This window comes from Eimeria tenella, genomic scaffold, assembly GCF_000499545.2.
Source record: "Eimeria tenella Houghton genomic scaffold, Eth_scaff130, whole genome shotgun sequence".
NCBI lineage: Eukaryota > Apicomplexa > Conoidasida > Eucoccidiorida > Eimeriidae > Eimeria > Eimeria tenella.
In genome coordinates this window covers 649-15,679 of record NW_013541503.1, presented here as the reverse complement: position 1 = coordinate 15,679, position 15,031 = coordinate 649, and the positions used below count along the sequence as shown (strand labels likewise).

Sequence of the window (15,031 nt, the reverse complement as noted above, 5' to 3'; positions counted from 1 at the left end):
GCTAGCCACCCAGCTAGCCTGGTCACTAGCTAGCTAGCTAAACGGCTCGCATACGGGCGAAAGCACCAGGCACAGTTGTGGCTAGCTGCAGCTAGCTGTGGCTAACTGTGGCTAGCTGTGGCTAGCCTCAGTTAGCTGCAGCTAGCTGCAGCTAGCTGTGTCTACAGCTCTAGCTGCGGCATGTGGCTAGCTGCAGCTAGCTGCAGCTAGCTGAAGGCAGCTGTGGCTAGCCGCAGCTAGCTGTGGCTAGCTGCAGTTAGCTGTGGCTAGCTGTGGCTAGCTGGGCCTACCTTTTGAATAATGCGTCTGGTGTTGACTCCTGCTGCTGCTGCCTGTATGTACACCTCAGCCATGACGTCGCCCTGGGGCCCCGCGGGCCCCACAGTGCCGCTGGCAGCATCAACGGCCTTGGGAGCTGCTGCTGCAGCAGTTTTCTTCCTGCTGCTGCTGCTGCTGCTGCTGCTGCTGCTCTGCTGCTGGATCTGCGAGTTTATCTGCTGCGTCACCCGCCGCCTGAAGTCCTGCACTACTCGCAGCTGCACATCTGCCAGCAGCAGCGCCCGGCAGACCGTCTTTACGCACTCCGTCACAACCTGCAGCAGCAGCAGCAGCAGCAGCAGCAGTGGGAGCAGCAGTGGGAGCAGCAGTGGGAGCAGCAGCAAGCAGGGCGAAACGGCGAAAGCAGCGGGAAGCGCGGCAGCAGCAAGCGCAGAAACGGCCATGGCTAGTGCAGCAGCAGCAGGAGAAGCAGCAGCAGTGCTGCTGCTGCTGCTGCTGCTGCTCCAGCAGGAGGCTTCGCTTCTCCCGACAGGTTGCAGCCAGGCAGGAGAAGCAGCAGCAACAATTAAACATCAAAAATTGAAAATTAAAAATTAAAAATAAAGTAAATTTAAAAATAAATAAAATTCAAAAAAGAAATGAGGCGGACAGAGGCGACAGCAGCAGACACCCGAAACCGCCGCCTAGGGTTTAGGGTTTAGGGTTTAGGGTTTAGGGTTTACGGCTTCATCGACAATGGTGGCGCTCTGCAGGCTCCTAAGAGCTCCCGAGATCTGTTGGCCCAATTCAGCCAGCACCATCTTTGCTGCTGCTGCTGCTGCTGCTGCAGCAAACTGTTGAGTTGCTAAGCCCTAATTCGTATCGCTGCTGCTGCAGCAGCAACAGCACCAGCGAGCTGGAGCAGCTGCTGCGGCAGCTGTTGCTGCCCGGGCTCAGGTGAAGCCGAGTAATCTGCTGCTGCCAAGAGGTCTTGCTGCCTCTGCTGCTGCTGCTGCTGTTGTTTGTACTGCTGCTGCTGTTTGTGCTGCTGCTGCTGCTGTTACTTCTGTCGGGTTGCTCGTGCTTACTTATGAGTGGAAGGGCCGATGCCTGCTGCTCCGCGCCGCTGCAGTGACTGCTGCTGCTGCTGCTGCTGCTGCTGATTTGAGCCTCTGCTGCTGCGCATGCGGTTCAGCGAGACTGCCAATCTGGAAAGCAAAGGGCCTAAAGAAGGCGGAGAGAAAGAAGGACACAGAGGCAGCTGGCAGTTAGCTGCTGCTGCTGCTGCTGCTGCTCTGGACTGCAGCGCGGCTGCAGCAGCGCCTCGGCTTTTCCGTCTTGCTGCTGCTGCTGCTGCTGTTGCTGCGAGCCCTGGAGCCAAGGACTAGACACTAAAAGCTGACGCTGCTAAAGAACAGAGAAGAGGGGAGAACAAAATTCAAAGTCAAAAGGGGGGGAAGTGTGGCTGCATGCGCCTGAGTTGAAGCTGCTGCTGCTGCTGCTGCTGCTGCTGCAGACGGCCTCTTGCTGCCTCCTTGCTGCTGCTTTCTAATTCAGTTTAATATTCAACTTCCTACTAAGGCAGAGTTAGTCGCATTGGGCTCACGGGGGCCCCGCGCCAGCTGGGGGCCCCGCCGCTTGCATGGGGCACCGCGGCGACTGCCGCTCTCAGCGCTTTCGGGTAATGAGTTCCAGCAAAAAAAAAGATTTAATAAAAATAAACAAACGTATTTATTCGACGCAGTTGTCTTATGGCTCTGCTGAAAGAGGAAATCGCGGGGATCCCGGCGAGTCGCCCAACTTGAATTCCCCAAGCGCTGCAGTTGAACGAACGCCGTTAGAGCCTCGCGAAACTCTAAAGTAAATTTTACCTGCAAAGTTCAGTTTAGTTTCGACTAAGGCATTCGGAAAAGGTCTAGCTCGTGAGCTTTCCCTCAAATCGTGGGAAATAAGACACCTTTGCAAATCCGCAGCGCCAGCGAGTGTCTTTCTGGTTTGACGTAGGAAATCATTGTAGAACACGAATATCCAATTCCATATTCTATTTCATATTGGTTTGGCGCCGTTAGTCATTTGTTGAATCACTTGGACTTCCTTTTCGTATTCAAACGGCCTCTAGGAGCTGCGGTGTATGCGCAGCTCCAGGTTCCTTCTTGCAGAACCGGAACAGCGGCAGCCAGGAAGTTCCCAATTTACAAATAGTTCGTATTTCATCTTGAAGGCATAGCAGCAAAGTACATTTTGTGGCTGTGGATTTGCCCTCACGAGAGCATTTACGGCTCGATTCCTCTTTTTGCGCTCGTGCGAGTGCGGCGCGTTGCTGCGTGGCTGGCGATCTCGACTGCCGCGCGCTCCCAAGACCATTTCCCTTTTCCTTCTCCTTTCGTTTTGCAAATGGAGCCCCTCGGAAGCGAAACGCAAAGCCTCTGCGTGGAGGCGCTGCGGAGCGTGCGGAGCGCGAGCGACGCAGACCTGCTGGCGACACTGACAGAGCTCGAGGGCCTGGTGCCCCAGGCGGCCGCCAACACCCCTTTAATAAATGCTGCTGCAGCACAAGAGCTGCTGTCTATTGCAGCAGAAGCTGTCAGCTGCTGCAGAATGCCAGTGGCGCATGCAGCGCTGCGGCTGCTGAACGACGGCTTGCCGGAAGGGGGGTTGATAGAGATGCTGGCTCAAGACGTGAACTTGGGCCTTGCTGCGGTAACTATTTATTATTTGTTATTTATTTGTTATCATTTATTTAATTATTTAATCAATTATTTATTTATTTATTGACTTATTTATTTATTTGCTTTTTCCCGCTGCTGCCTCTCAAAGGACGTGCTCGAAACCTGCACTACCAAGTGCTGGGCCCTCGAGGACTTCGTCACAGCTTCCGTCTTGGAGCTCACCATCAAACTTTACGTGAGGCCAACTCCTGCTGCTGCTGCTGCTGTTGCTGCTGCTGCTGCTGCTTGGCTAGCCAGCCGCTGAAGCGCAGCAGCAGCAGCAGTTGCAGCAGCAGCAGCAGCAAATAAAGTCTTCTGCTGCAGCGCCGCAATTCACTAATTGCTTCTGCTGCAGCTGCGAATGGTCCAGGAGAACAGAGACCGCATTGTTGTGCTGCTGGGGGAGTCGACTCACCGTAAGTGCAGCAGCAGCAGCAGCAGCAAAAAGGATAAATTGAATTTAAAAATTCTTTTTTTAATTTAATTTCTTTTTATTTTAATTTCTTTTCATTCTTTCTTTATGTCCACTTCAGGAGTCGCGTCCGCCTCCCTCCGCATCTCTCTCCTTTGCCTCGGCCGCTGCCTAGCACCTCCGGACGGTGAGCCTTCGCTAGCCAGCTAGCTAGCTAGCTAGCTAGCTAGCTAGCTAGCTAGCTAGCCAGCCAACTAGCTAGCTAGCTAGCCAGCCAACTAGCTAGCTAGCCAGCTAGCCAGCTAGCTAGCTAGCTAGCCATAGTAGGTGGGCCCTAATTTGAGCTAAAGTTGCTGCCGGGGCGCTGTGTGGCATTTTGCTTCAGTTGGAATTGAATTAAATTCTGAATAAGAAGATGAAGGGAAGCAAATGGAGAAAAGTGTTTAATAAAATGTCTCTTTTGTCTTTTTGTTTGCAGCTGCTGAGGCGCAAATGAAGAGAAATGAACTCGCGAGGAAATTCGCTTTTCAAAAACCTGCTGTTGCTGCTGCGCGGCTTTTTCTGCTGCTCCTGGAGAGCGCGGACGATCTTGTGTGTCAGGTGGGCCTTTTTAATTCTTTCAACGCAAATTAAATTTCAGTAATCAAATAAATAATAATTAATGCCACTTAATGAGCCAAAATACGGCAAATACGAGCTGCTGCTGCTGCTGCTGCAGCTGCTGCTGCTGCAGCTGCTGTTGCTGCAGCTATTGCTGCTGTTGCGTTGGTGCGGTGGGCTCAGCGCGTGAGTCTGTTCTGCTGCAGCTGAGGCGGCCTTAGAGTGAATTTGAAGCAAATGAAGCAAATTAATCCAATAAAGTAAATTAAAGTCAAATAAAGTAAATTAAAGCTAAAAAGTTGAATTAAAATCAAGTAAAAGTCTCTGAAGAAACTTTCGACACCTCATTTGCTGCTGCAGGTCGACGCGGAGCTGGAGGAGCTGGCGGCCTGCCTGGGGGGCCGGCTGCCGTTTGCAGTGTTGGGGACTTACGGTAAAAGTTTGGAGCAAAACAAAACAAATAAGTGAAATAAATAAATGAAATAAAATGAATTCATTTAAATCTTCTGCAGGCCAAATTCTCCACAAAGCCCTCCACGCTGTCTTCCCCGAAGCCCGCGGCCGCCGCCCTCGTGCTGCAGTGCCCCCAGAGGACTTCGACTTCTACCGCTGCGCGCTGGGGCTGGGGGACTTGGCGCAGCTGCTGCTGCAGCAGAAGGCCTTTTCGCTGGAGGTTTTGCTGCAGTGGAGCAGCGCCAGGGGAGCTGCTGCAGCTGCTGCAGCTGCTGCAGCAGCAGCTGCTGCTGCTGCTGCAGCGTTCGACGCGGGGGTGCAGGAACTGGTGGGCTGCGGGCGCTGCGGGGCTTCGGGAGTTCAAGTTCGCGCCGCTGATGGATCTATTGGTCCCGAGTGCCCAAAGTTCAATTTATTTTGCAAATTAATTCCTGAAATGCAAAAAATTTAATTTATTTCCCGAAATTTACTCCAAATTGCAAAAAGTTTTCCTCATTTTCGCCCCAATTGCAGACACCGAAACCCAAGGAGCGGGTGGTGCACGACGGCCTGGCTTTCTTTCTGTGGGAGAACGGCGCTGTGAGCAGCTGAGGGTTTTTCTTCGCGGAAAAGTCAACCCAAAACAATTAAAATAATTAAGTTAATTAAATTGATTAAATTAATTGAATTAATTCAAATAATTCGAAATAATTCAAACGTTTGAACCGTTCTGAACTCCGCAGAGCCGCACAATCCCGCTGTATTCAATCACCCGCATGGCGTGCGAGGGGCGTTTTCTGAAGATAACATTTTTGCAGCTTCCCGCTGAGGGTGAGTGGGCCAAATTGGAGGAAACAAAAGCAATTGTTTTAATTTTAAATTAAAAATTGAATTAAATTCAATTTAATTTCGATTTAAATTCAAAATTTAAACAAACGCTTTTATTTCACGGGCTGCAGGCGGAGATCCGCGGACGCTGCTGCAGCAGCCCGAGGCCTTCTTCGAAGCTGCCGAGACATTCTGGCTTTCCTTCAGCAGCGCGAAGGAAGCAGCACTGCTGCAGCAGCAGCTGCTGAAAGTCCACAAACTGGACGTTAGTTGCAATTAAAACAAATAAACTGGAATTACAAGAGTTAAAAGCATTAAAATGCGAGAAAACGGAAGCAAACAACTGCTTATTGCGCTCCCGCTGCAGCAAATGGAAGAATATGACTTCAGCTTCCTCGAAGGAATCTTCGATGAACTCAGAGAGCCCATGGAGCCCCAAAGGGCGGAGCTGCTGCTGCGGCCTTCGCTGCTGCTGCTGGGGCTCGACAGAGCAGCAGCAGCACGCAGCAGCAGCAGCAGCAGCAGAGCAGCGCAGCAGCTGCAGCAGCGGCAGCAGCAGCAAAGAATCCTGTTCGCTTCCACTAAAGTGAGAAACTCTCTATTTCTTCCAAATAATTCAAAATAAATTCAAGTTCTCTTCACCAATTCACTCACTGCCTTTCTAGGGCATGGAGGTGGGGGCCTTACCGAGCGCAGATCTCGACGACGGCGCAGCCGAAATCGCCGGCGAGAAAAACAGAGAGATATCAGAACAAAACCAACAAAGTAAATAAATAAAAATAAATGAATTCATTTTTTATTTTTATTATTTCACCTTTTTAATTAACTCCACAGACAGAAGAGGCCGGGTCTTCTCTCCCGAACGGCCGAGCGATGAAGCGGGCGAGGGCAGTGGGAGCGCGGACCCGGGTAAGATGCGGGCTGCTAGAAACTACGGAAACGAGCGAACAAATGGAAATAAAAATGGAAAAATATGTTTTAAATAAATAAAATAAAGTAATTATCTTTTTTATTCCGTTCAAACGCAGAAAGTGCCGGCGGTCGCCCGCCATTCAACTTCCCTCTGCTGCCACCGCCAGCCAAGCTGTCTCAGTGGCGCCGCGTGAGTTTGGCGACGACGAAGAGCTGCGAGACTGAAGAGGGACAGAAGCTGCTGCTGGAACAGAATTTGAAGTCCAGTGGTCACCTGCAGGAGCAGCAGACAGCTCGCAGCTCGAGTTCAAATGGACCACTGGTCGCCTGCGAACCGGCACAGGAGGCAGCAGCAGAAGACGTGGGCAAACGCGGCGCAAGCACCGCCGCAGAAGCTCCTTCAGAGTTCAGTGGTGGCGAGCGGCGGCAGCAGCAACTGCAGCAGCAGCTGCAGCAGCAGCAGCAGCAGCAGCAAGAGCATGATCAGCAAGAGGCTGACCTAATCAGCAATGCAAGTCAAGAGCCGGAGCAGCAGCAGCAGCAGCAGCAGCAGCAATGCTACAGATTGAACAAAAATGGCTTTTTGGAGTCTCCACAGAAACGGTGCGAAGACGGCAGCGCAGCTTCCTGTGGTTCGCCAGAGGAGCCGCAGCAGCAGCAAGAGATAGCAGCAGCAGCAGCAGCAGCAGCAGAAGAGGACGAGCAGCATAAAAGCAGCAAAAGAAGCAGACGGAGGAACAACTGCAGCACAGAGGAGTCCGAAGAAGGTGCCGCAAGCCCCCGCGTTGTGAGTTTGCTTTGCTTCGAACAAAAATAAAAAAGAAATAATTAAAATAATGAATAAAATAATTAATTTGAAATGATTTTATTTTCGTTTTTCAGGAAACTGAAATGAACCAAACACATGTACACTCCAGCCAAGAGGCGCTGCTGCAGCAGCTGCTGCAGCGCAACAGCAACTCCCCCACAGACCCAGAGCACGCCGAAGAGTGTGCGCTGCTGCTGCTGCAGCAGCGGCTGCAGCAGCAGCAGCAGCAGCAGCAGAAGCTAAGCATTGGGAGCCATTTGCTGTGGCGCGCAGCGCCAGAGGTGGAGAGCATTCCCCACCTGCTGGTGCGCCGCCGATCAAATTAAAATAAATAAGTTAAATTAAATTAAATTAATTAAATTGAATTAATTAAATTAATTAAATTCAATTAAATTAATTAATTAGATTTAATTAAAGTGAATTACTTGGTGTTTCAATTTTGTCTCCAAACAGGAAATCGTAAAGCGAAAAGTTCAAGAGTCAAAATTGGCGAAGTTGGAAGACACCCGACAGGCGTGAGCAGCACTTCGCAGTTTTCATTTATTTCATTTTATTCTAAATATTTTATATTGTTTTGTTTTGTTGTGTTTTGTTTTGTTTTGTTTTATATTATTTGTTTTGTTTTGTTTTGTTTTGTTTTGTTTTAAATTTGTTTTGTTTTGTTTTGTTTTGTTTTGTTTTGTTTTGTTTTGTTTCGTTTCTGCTTTACTTTGTTGCATTTTGTTTTATTTTTAAAATGTTCTTCCTTTTCTTCGTTTTGTTTTATTTTTAAATATTTTTGTCCCATTATGTTCCATTTTATTTTATTTTATTTTATTTTGTTTTATTTTATTTTGCTTTATTTCATTTGATTTTATTTGCTTTCTGTCTTTTCTTCCTGCTGCTTCATTCCTCACTTCAGCTTTCTTCATTTGTTGACTTGCGCCATGTCAGATGACTATTTGTTATTAATTAATTAATTAATTAATTAATTAATTGATTGATTAATTAAGTAATTAATTAATTAATTTATTTATTTATTTATTTAATTTCAGAGTGACGAAGCTTCAGCAGCGGATCGCGAAGAAGCTGCTGGCGCTGCTGCAGGCGCAGCACCAAGAGCAGCAGCAGCTGCAGCAGCAGTTTAAAGAGGCAAGTGAAAGAAATAAATATTTAATTTAAATCTTTATTTTATCTTTTTAATATTTACTTATTTATTCGTTTTTATTTTTTTAATATTCAATTTCAATATATATTTTGTTTTATTCTATAATATTTAATTTGAACGTTTTGTTTTATTTTTCTAAAATCAAAATGCTGCATTTATTTCAAAATAATAATCAAAACAACGGAGAATTAACTCAGATAAACTCTTCAAATCTTCTGAGTTAATAATTATTTGAATTGTTTGAATTACTTTAATTATTTTAATTAATTAAATTATCAATGGAAAATTGGAATAATCAAATTAATTGGGTAAATGAAACTAATTAATTCAACTTTTCATTTTGATTATTAAATTAATTTAAAGAGTTAAATAATCAAAATGAAAAACTGAAATGAATTAATTAAACTAACTAAATGAATTAAATAAATTAAATAAATTAAATGATCAAAATGGAATTATTTGATTTCTTTGCTGCTTCCTGCAGGCGAAGCAGCAGCTGCTGGCCCGGCTTTCCGCGCAGACAGCTGCAGCATCTGAACTTGGAGTTTCGAATTTGAATTTGAATTTAAATTTGAAATTAAATTCGAATTTAATTTCAAATTTAAATTCAAATTCAAATTCAAATTTAAATTTAAATTCAAATTCAAATTCAAAAATCAATTTCGAAAAGTCGAAAGAGATTTTCGGCGAAGACATTTCCGCCGCGTTCGACGCAGCCAAAAAGCTCATCAGCGACAAGCTCGCTGCAGCCACCGCGGTGAGGAGTCATTTATTTATTTATTATTTATTTATTTATTTATTTATTTATTTATTGGTCTATTCATTTGTTATTTATTTATTTATTTATTTATTTATTTGTTTGTTTACTTGTTTATTGGTGTTTGAAATTTGTGCGTGCACTGCTTACTTCTGCGTCTGCTGCCTTCTTCGCATTTCACGCGTCTCGCTGTTTATGCATGCGGCTTTATTTAATTAATTTAATTAATTTAATTGAAATAATTAAATTAATTAAAGTAAATTAGTTAAATTGATTTAATTAATTTAATTAATTTTAAATTAAATTCAAAAATATTTGGAAGAGAAAAGCTCATTTCTTTTCTGCTGCTGCAGAGTGCGGCGATGAAGTGCATTTGAAGACTGAGAGGAATTTGCCCCAACTTTGTCTTTGGACTATTTTGAAACCGAAAAGAAATTTTAATGCTTAAAGTAAATTTAAAAATAAAAAATAAAAATAAATAAATAAATAAAAGGCCATGAAGCAGAGCTTGGGGCCCCCAAATGCGGAACTCGCAGGGCTTGAGGCCCTGGGGGCCCCTTGGGGCTGCAGAGCAGTAGCCTCTGCTGCAGCTACAGCAGCAGCAGCAGCAGCTGGTGCTGCTGCTGTTGCAGCAGCAGCTGCAGCAGCAGCCTGATTAGTGGGGTCGTATGTGGCGCTGCTTCCCAGCAAGCTGCTTGCAGCAGCTGGTGGAAGCCTCTAAGCAATGGCGCAGCGAGCTGCTTTCAGAGTTTCTGAAACAGTGCCGCTGCAGCAACTGCTGCAGCAGCTGCTGCTACAGTTGTTGCTGCTGCTGCTGCAGATACTCCTGCTGCTGCTGCTGCTCTGTGCGGCACATGAAGAGATTAAAAGATAGAAATGCATGAGTAGCACTGAAGGCCCTGGGGGCCCCCTAAGATTTCTTTTTAAAAATAAAATTTATTAAAATTTAGGACTTTAGGTTTTAAGTATAAAAAGAAAAAGCAGAAAGTCTAAAGAGCTTCTGAGGGGCCCCACAGAAGGCGCAGCAGCCCCAAAAGGGCCCGCGGGCCGAAAAGCTGGGGGGGGCCCCCTTAGCAGCAGCTGCTGCTGCTTTGCTGCTGGCCTGCAGCTGCTGCTAAGGATGATGCTGCTGCTGCTGCTGCGGCTCTCTGCTGCTGCAGCAGCAGAGCTCGCAGACCCTAGCTGGCGGAGCTCAGGGCCCGGCTCAAACCCTAAACCCTAAACCCTAAGCCCTAAAGTCTGTAAAAGCCGCAGATGTGATTTGATTGAATCTGTTCAAAGCTTTCAAAGTCTGTCCGAATACTTTAAACGCCAACTGTTCTGGGCCGTCGGCAGCGCCCAAAGCCTCTTGCATTCGTAGGGGAAGCTCTTTTAATTTTGTTTATTTTATATTTTTTGTGTAGTTAGATACATTTCATTCAATTTTAATGGCTGCAGATTCTTTCGCGTGGCTGGTGGTTTCAAATTGAAGCCCCAGTTGATCGCCGACTCGAGTTTCAGAAACTGAAAACTCAAACGGAAAGCAGGTTGAAACCTCGTCTCCCGCCCATTATATGGACTAAATGCAATTAATTAAATTAAGTTAAACTAAATTAAACTGAATTAAATTAAATTAAATCAAAATTGTCTCTTTTAATGATTCATTTCGTCTAATTAAGCTGCGGAATTTGTTGCTGTTGCTTCGTTTCGGCTGCGGTGTTGGCTGTGGGGAGCCGCGGTGACCCGCCCCGCGCTTTCTTGAATGCCGCGGCAGCTCCGCCTTTAACACCGTAAAATGCGGCCAAAGTTATAAATGAAAAGGACTTTTGGGAAAAGTATTTAATATTTAAAACAATTAAACAAAATTAATGATATTTAAGGTCTGCGTGCACCGAAAATTCAAACAGAGGCCCCGCCGCTGCACCGGTGCTCTGGTTCTCGAGCCGAGTTGAATGAGGCATTGAGAAAGCGCCTCGAAGTCTTTGGGTTGAATTAATTTGAAACAATTATTAATATTTTCATTTAAGTAAAATTTGATTCGAAACGAATGGGGGCTTTAGAGGCCCCGTCTGGCGAAGGCACTCCCGAAATTGTTTTGTTTAGAGCAGCCGCTCGGCCTCCCCTCAGCGGCCGAGCGCTCCTAGCCCCTAAACCCCAAGCCGTAAGCCCTAAACCCTAAACCCTAAACCATAAACCCTAAACCCTAAACCCTAGATGTAGAGGATGGGCAAGGCTTCTCTTCCGGGGCCAGCAGAGGGCTGCGGGCCGCTGGCGAAGGCGTACTTGCTGGCCTGCGATTTGGCTGGCTGCGAAGCCAAGCGGCTTTTGTTTGAGAGTTTAGCTGCTGCTGATTTGGCACAGCAGCAAAACCCCAAAAGAGGGGTTAAAATAGAGTGCATTGGAAGCCGCCCCGAGGGTTTTCTGCAGCGACTAGCCGAGCCCGACCTCGAGCTGCTGCTGCAGGCAGCTAGCTGCTGCAGCGCCAAAATTGTGCTGCTGAACTTGGCCTTCAACTGGCTGGGCAGCGGCGCTGCTGCAGTGTTTGGGGCGCAGCTGCTGCTGCTGCAGCCGCTGCAGCAGCTGGTGCTTGCGGGGAACTGCATAGAGGAAGCAGCAGCAGCAAACCTGTGTCAGCAGCTCCTGTTGCTGCCCCGCCTCAGCTACTTAGACCTCAGCTTTAATCAACTCAAAAGAAAAGGAGGAGAAGCAGCAGCAGCACTTTTGCAAAACTCCAAAACCCTCAAAACCCTCAAACTCCGAAACACCCAACTCGACCTCCACGCCCTCGTCCACATCACCACCGCGCTCCAGCAAAGCAACCGAGTAAACCCTAAACCCTAAACCCTTAGCCCTAGGCCCTAAACCCTAGCCCTAGGCTCTAGATCCTAATCCCTAATCCCTGCGCGGGAGCTGCAGATTCTATAAACGCAAGGCCTGCGGCAGGTTCCCTGGCCTGGGGAGCTGCCAAACCCTAAACCGTAAACCCTAACCCTAAACCCTAAACACTAAACCCTAAACCCTAGAAGGTAAACCCTAAACCTTTAAGTTTATTCAGAGTTGTGCTGTTTAGAGTCTGGAGACCCTCGATATTTCTGACGTCGATGTTTCCTTCAATTCCATGCACGCCTATCACCTTGCGGGGTGAGACGAATGTTGTTGCTGCTGCTGCTACTACTACTGCTGCTGCTGCTGCTGCTGCTATGGTCTGTCTGTGCCGTTCACAACGGAAAGCCGGCCGCGCAGCACCTTCACCTCTTTAGACCCCCTGAACCCTAGCCCCCAACCCCTAAATCCTAAACCCTAAACCCTAAACCCTAACGTCTAAGCGCTCGACCCTAAACCCTAAACCCTAAACGCTAAACCCTAGAGCGCAGCAAGACTGCGGCTGCGCCCCAGGGTGGTTCAGCTGGCCTCCAATTTGCTGCACTTGGATTTGGGCCGCCAGGCCCTTAGAGATGACGGAGTTGAAATTCTTTATCCATTTTTGAGGCAAAACAAAACCCTCAGGAGTTTGGGACTCGCAGCAAACGAAATCTCGTAACCCCCTAAACCCTAAACCCTAGACCCTAAACCCTAAACCCTAAGGTCTATTTGTTCGCGGTTTGACGGGGAGCTAGGAACAGTTTCAGCCTTTAACGCCTGTTCATAGCAGCAGCAGCAGCAACAACAGAAGCAGCAGCAGAGGCAGCAGCAGCAGCAGCAGCAGCAGCTTTCCTCCCCCTAAGGGCCCCCAGCCTCTTTTCTCTGGCCTTCCCCAATAATAGACAGAACGTCAGCAGCCCCAGCACCCCCACATTCAGCAACAGCAGCAGCAGCAGCCGCAGCAGCAGCAGCAGCAGCAGCAACGTGTGCTGCTGCGGGGCTGCGCAGGTGGCGGGGCGGGCTGTTCCTGGGTCGTTTGCTGTCGGCGAGTCCGCCGCTGCAGTTTCTGGATTTGAATTTCAACAAGTTGGGAGACTGGGGGGCCTCTTGTATTGCTGCTGGCATTGAAAGCAACGATTTGCTGCTGGTGCTGCTGCTACGTGGCAACGCCATCAGCAGCAAGGGCCTTGCGCGCATACGCGAGGCCCTGGCCCTCAACAGGTCGGCCTAGGGTTTAGCGTTTAGGGTTTGGGGTTTAGGGCTTGGGGTTTAGGGTTTGGGGCTGAGGGCTTGGGGTTTAGGGCTTAGAGTTTGGGGTTTGGGGTTAGGGTTTGGGGTTTGGGGTCTTGGGTTTGGGGTTTGGGGTTTGGGGGTCCCAGTAGAGCCCAGGTCAGCTGGGGGGAGGTGAAGATTCAAGAAGCCTTCAGCTTCAGAGGATTGGGCCTAGGGTTTAGGGTTTAGGGTTTAGGGTCTACGGTCCGCGACTTGGGGTCCAGGGTTTAGGGTTTACAACTTTGGGGTCTGGGATTAGGGCTTAAGGGCTCATATTTCAGGTTCTGCGACACAAGGCTGGGGTCATAACTCGTGGCCCCCTAGCTTACGGTTTAGGGTTTAGGGTTTAGGGTTTAGGATTTAGGGATTAGGGTTTAGGGTTCAAGCCTGAGTGAGAGGTCTGGCATGTGGGTTTGGGTAAAGCAGAGCACAGCCCGGGCAGCCCGGCAGCCACGGCGAGCAGTAAAGCACCTACAGGACACTAAATGGTCGGATAAGTGGCAAAATTAAGTATTTCTTGCCATAAAAACACTAAATAGACAAACAAATAACAAAGTTAATCATTTAAAGGGTAAAAAGACATAAAAGACAACTTGTTTTCAGCCCATGAGGAGCACCGGTAGAGAAGCTGGGGTGACCGCCAGCCCGCACGCCCTGGGAAATAGGGCGTTTAATGGGTTGAAATAAAAAATTATAAAACCGGGGAAAATAATAGTTAAAACAAAATATAATAACTGAATTGAAAATGAATAAAACGCACTTAAATGGATGCTTCCAGCTTCTCTAAGGAAGCAACAAGCCTCTTTCATAGTTTTCTCAAGCGAAATGTAGGGCTTGAATGCCTAGGTAGGCAGCTAAAGAGACGAAAAAAAATGAAATAGTATTTCTACAAATTTAAAAAGGAATTTAACTGGTTTCTAAAAGCATAAAACGCATTTTGAATGGCGTTTGCGACACTGGGGCGGCGCCAGACTGTGGCGGGTTTCCAGCTGCGTCCAACAGGCGTCGAACAGCTAAATCTGGGCGTAGAAACCCAGGAAAAAAACTGAAATAAAATAGAAAAAGTGTTTAATAGTTGTAAAGGAGCAGAAGTGGCGTTTAACTGGTCGTTTGCAGCACTTTGGAGGCCGTGGGGCTGGCGGGAAACCTCTGGACCGAGGCCTATCTGCGCGAATTCACACAAGCTCGCCCCCATTTCCGCCGCTCCGAGCCCCTCGCCGTCGACTTGGAGCTAAATGCTGCTGGGCGGCTGCAAACTGACAGGTCTTTGCCTTTTTACCGCCACCAGCAAAGCGCTACTACGGGCGTCTGCAGCCCCGCAGCACCAGCAACAGCAGCAGAAGCAGCAGCAGCAGCAGCCGCAAGGGGCGTGGAAACGGACGACGAAATCGCAGCACAAGAAACCGAAACTGAAATAGAAGCAGCGGCAGCGGCAGTAGACGCAGAAGCAGCGGCAGCAACAGCAGAAGCAGCAGCAGCAAAAACAGGAACAGCAGCAGCAGCAACACAGGTAACAGAAGCAGTGGCAGGAACAGAAACAGCAGCAGCAGCAAAGACGGAAGAAGCAGCAAAGCTCCAGTCTCAAACTCTAAATTTCTGACCGCAAACCCCACTGAACGCAGCAGAAGACCTATAAGCTACACTCCCTGCTGCTGTTCTAGCTGCTCCTGCTGCTGCTGTTGCTGTTGCTGCTGCTGCGGTGGAGGCGGCAACGGTGGAAGCTGCGCATGAGCTGCCCAGCCCGCTCAACCAGCGAGTCAGCTCTCCAGCTAGCCGGCCATCAAGCCGGCTAGCTATCCAGCTGGTTAGCTAGCCAGCCAGCTAGCTAGCCAGCTAGGTAGCCAGCTAGCTAGCCGGCTAGCCAGCTAGGTAGAGAATTAGCTGTCTAGCTACCGAGCTAGTCAGCTTCCTTGCTGGGCAGCTAGCTACCCAGCTAGCTGCCCAGCTACCCTAGCTTCCCAGCTAGCTGGCTAGCTAGCCAGTCAAATGGCCAGCTAGCTAGCTAGCCAGCTAGGTAGCCAACCAGTCATCCGACCAGCTAGCCAACCAGCTTGCT

General features: G+C 48.3%; 3 protein-coding genes across 3 annotated transcripts in view; 2 read left to right on the top strand and 1 right to left on the bottom strand.

Annotated features, from left to right (window-relative positions):
* Nucleotides 1-1,079, bottom strand: part of ETH_00021555 (signal recognition particle 54 kDa protein, putative) — a gene marked incomplete at both ends in the record, with an annotated part of 5,439 nt that extends 4,360 nt beyond the window's left edge. Inside the window, 2 exons of the mRNA XM_013373301.1 lie at nucleotides 291-593; nucleotides 1,002-1,079. Of these exons, the coding sequence (XP_013228755.1) occupies nucleotides 291-593; nucleotides 1,002-1,079 (381 nt within the window). The remainder of the gene's footprint in view (nucleotides 1-290; nucleotides 594-1,001) is intronic.
* A 1,573-nt stretch (nucleotides 1,080-2,652) lies between these two features.
* Nucleotides 2,653-8,642, top strand: ETH_00021550 (uncharacterized protein; the record flags this gene model as incomplete). Its single annotated transcript, XM_013373300.1, has 18 exons — nucleotides 2,653-2,958; nucleotides 3,076-3,162; nucleotides 3,322-3,382; nucleotides 3,500-3,565; nucleotides 3,857-3,978; nucleotides 4,339-4,411; nucleotides 4,491-4,759; nucleotides 4,945-5,010; nucleotides 5,154-5,241; nucleotides 5,370-5,503; nucleotides 5,606-5,824; nucleotides 5,904-6,003; nucleotides 6,073-6,147; nucleotides 6,267-6,937; nucleotides 7,033-7,263; nucleotides 7,412-7,473; nucleotides 7,993-8,093; nucleotides 8,590-8,642. 18 exons carry the CDS (start codon nucleotides 2,653-2,655, stop codon nucleotides 8,640-8,642), a joined length of 2,784 nt encoding a protein of 927 aa, XP_013228754.1.
* A 2,422-nt stretch (nucleotides 8,643-11,064) lies between these two features.
* ETH_00021545 (leucine rich repeat domain containing protein, putative) lies at nucleotides 11,065-14,575 on the top strand (the record flags this gene model as incomplete). The annotated part of the gene is made up of 5 exons (XM_013373299.1): nucleotides 11,065-11,664; nucleotides 11,912-11,982; nucleotides 12,238-12,378; nucleotides 12,712-12,924; nucleotides 14,092-14,575. 5 exons carry the CDS (start codon nucleotides 11,065-11,067, stop codon nucleotides 14,573-14,575), a joined length of 1,509 nt encoding a protein of 502 aa, XP_013228753.1.
* Between the last annotated feature and the right edge of the window lie 456 nt (nucleotides 14,576-15,031).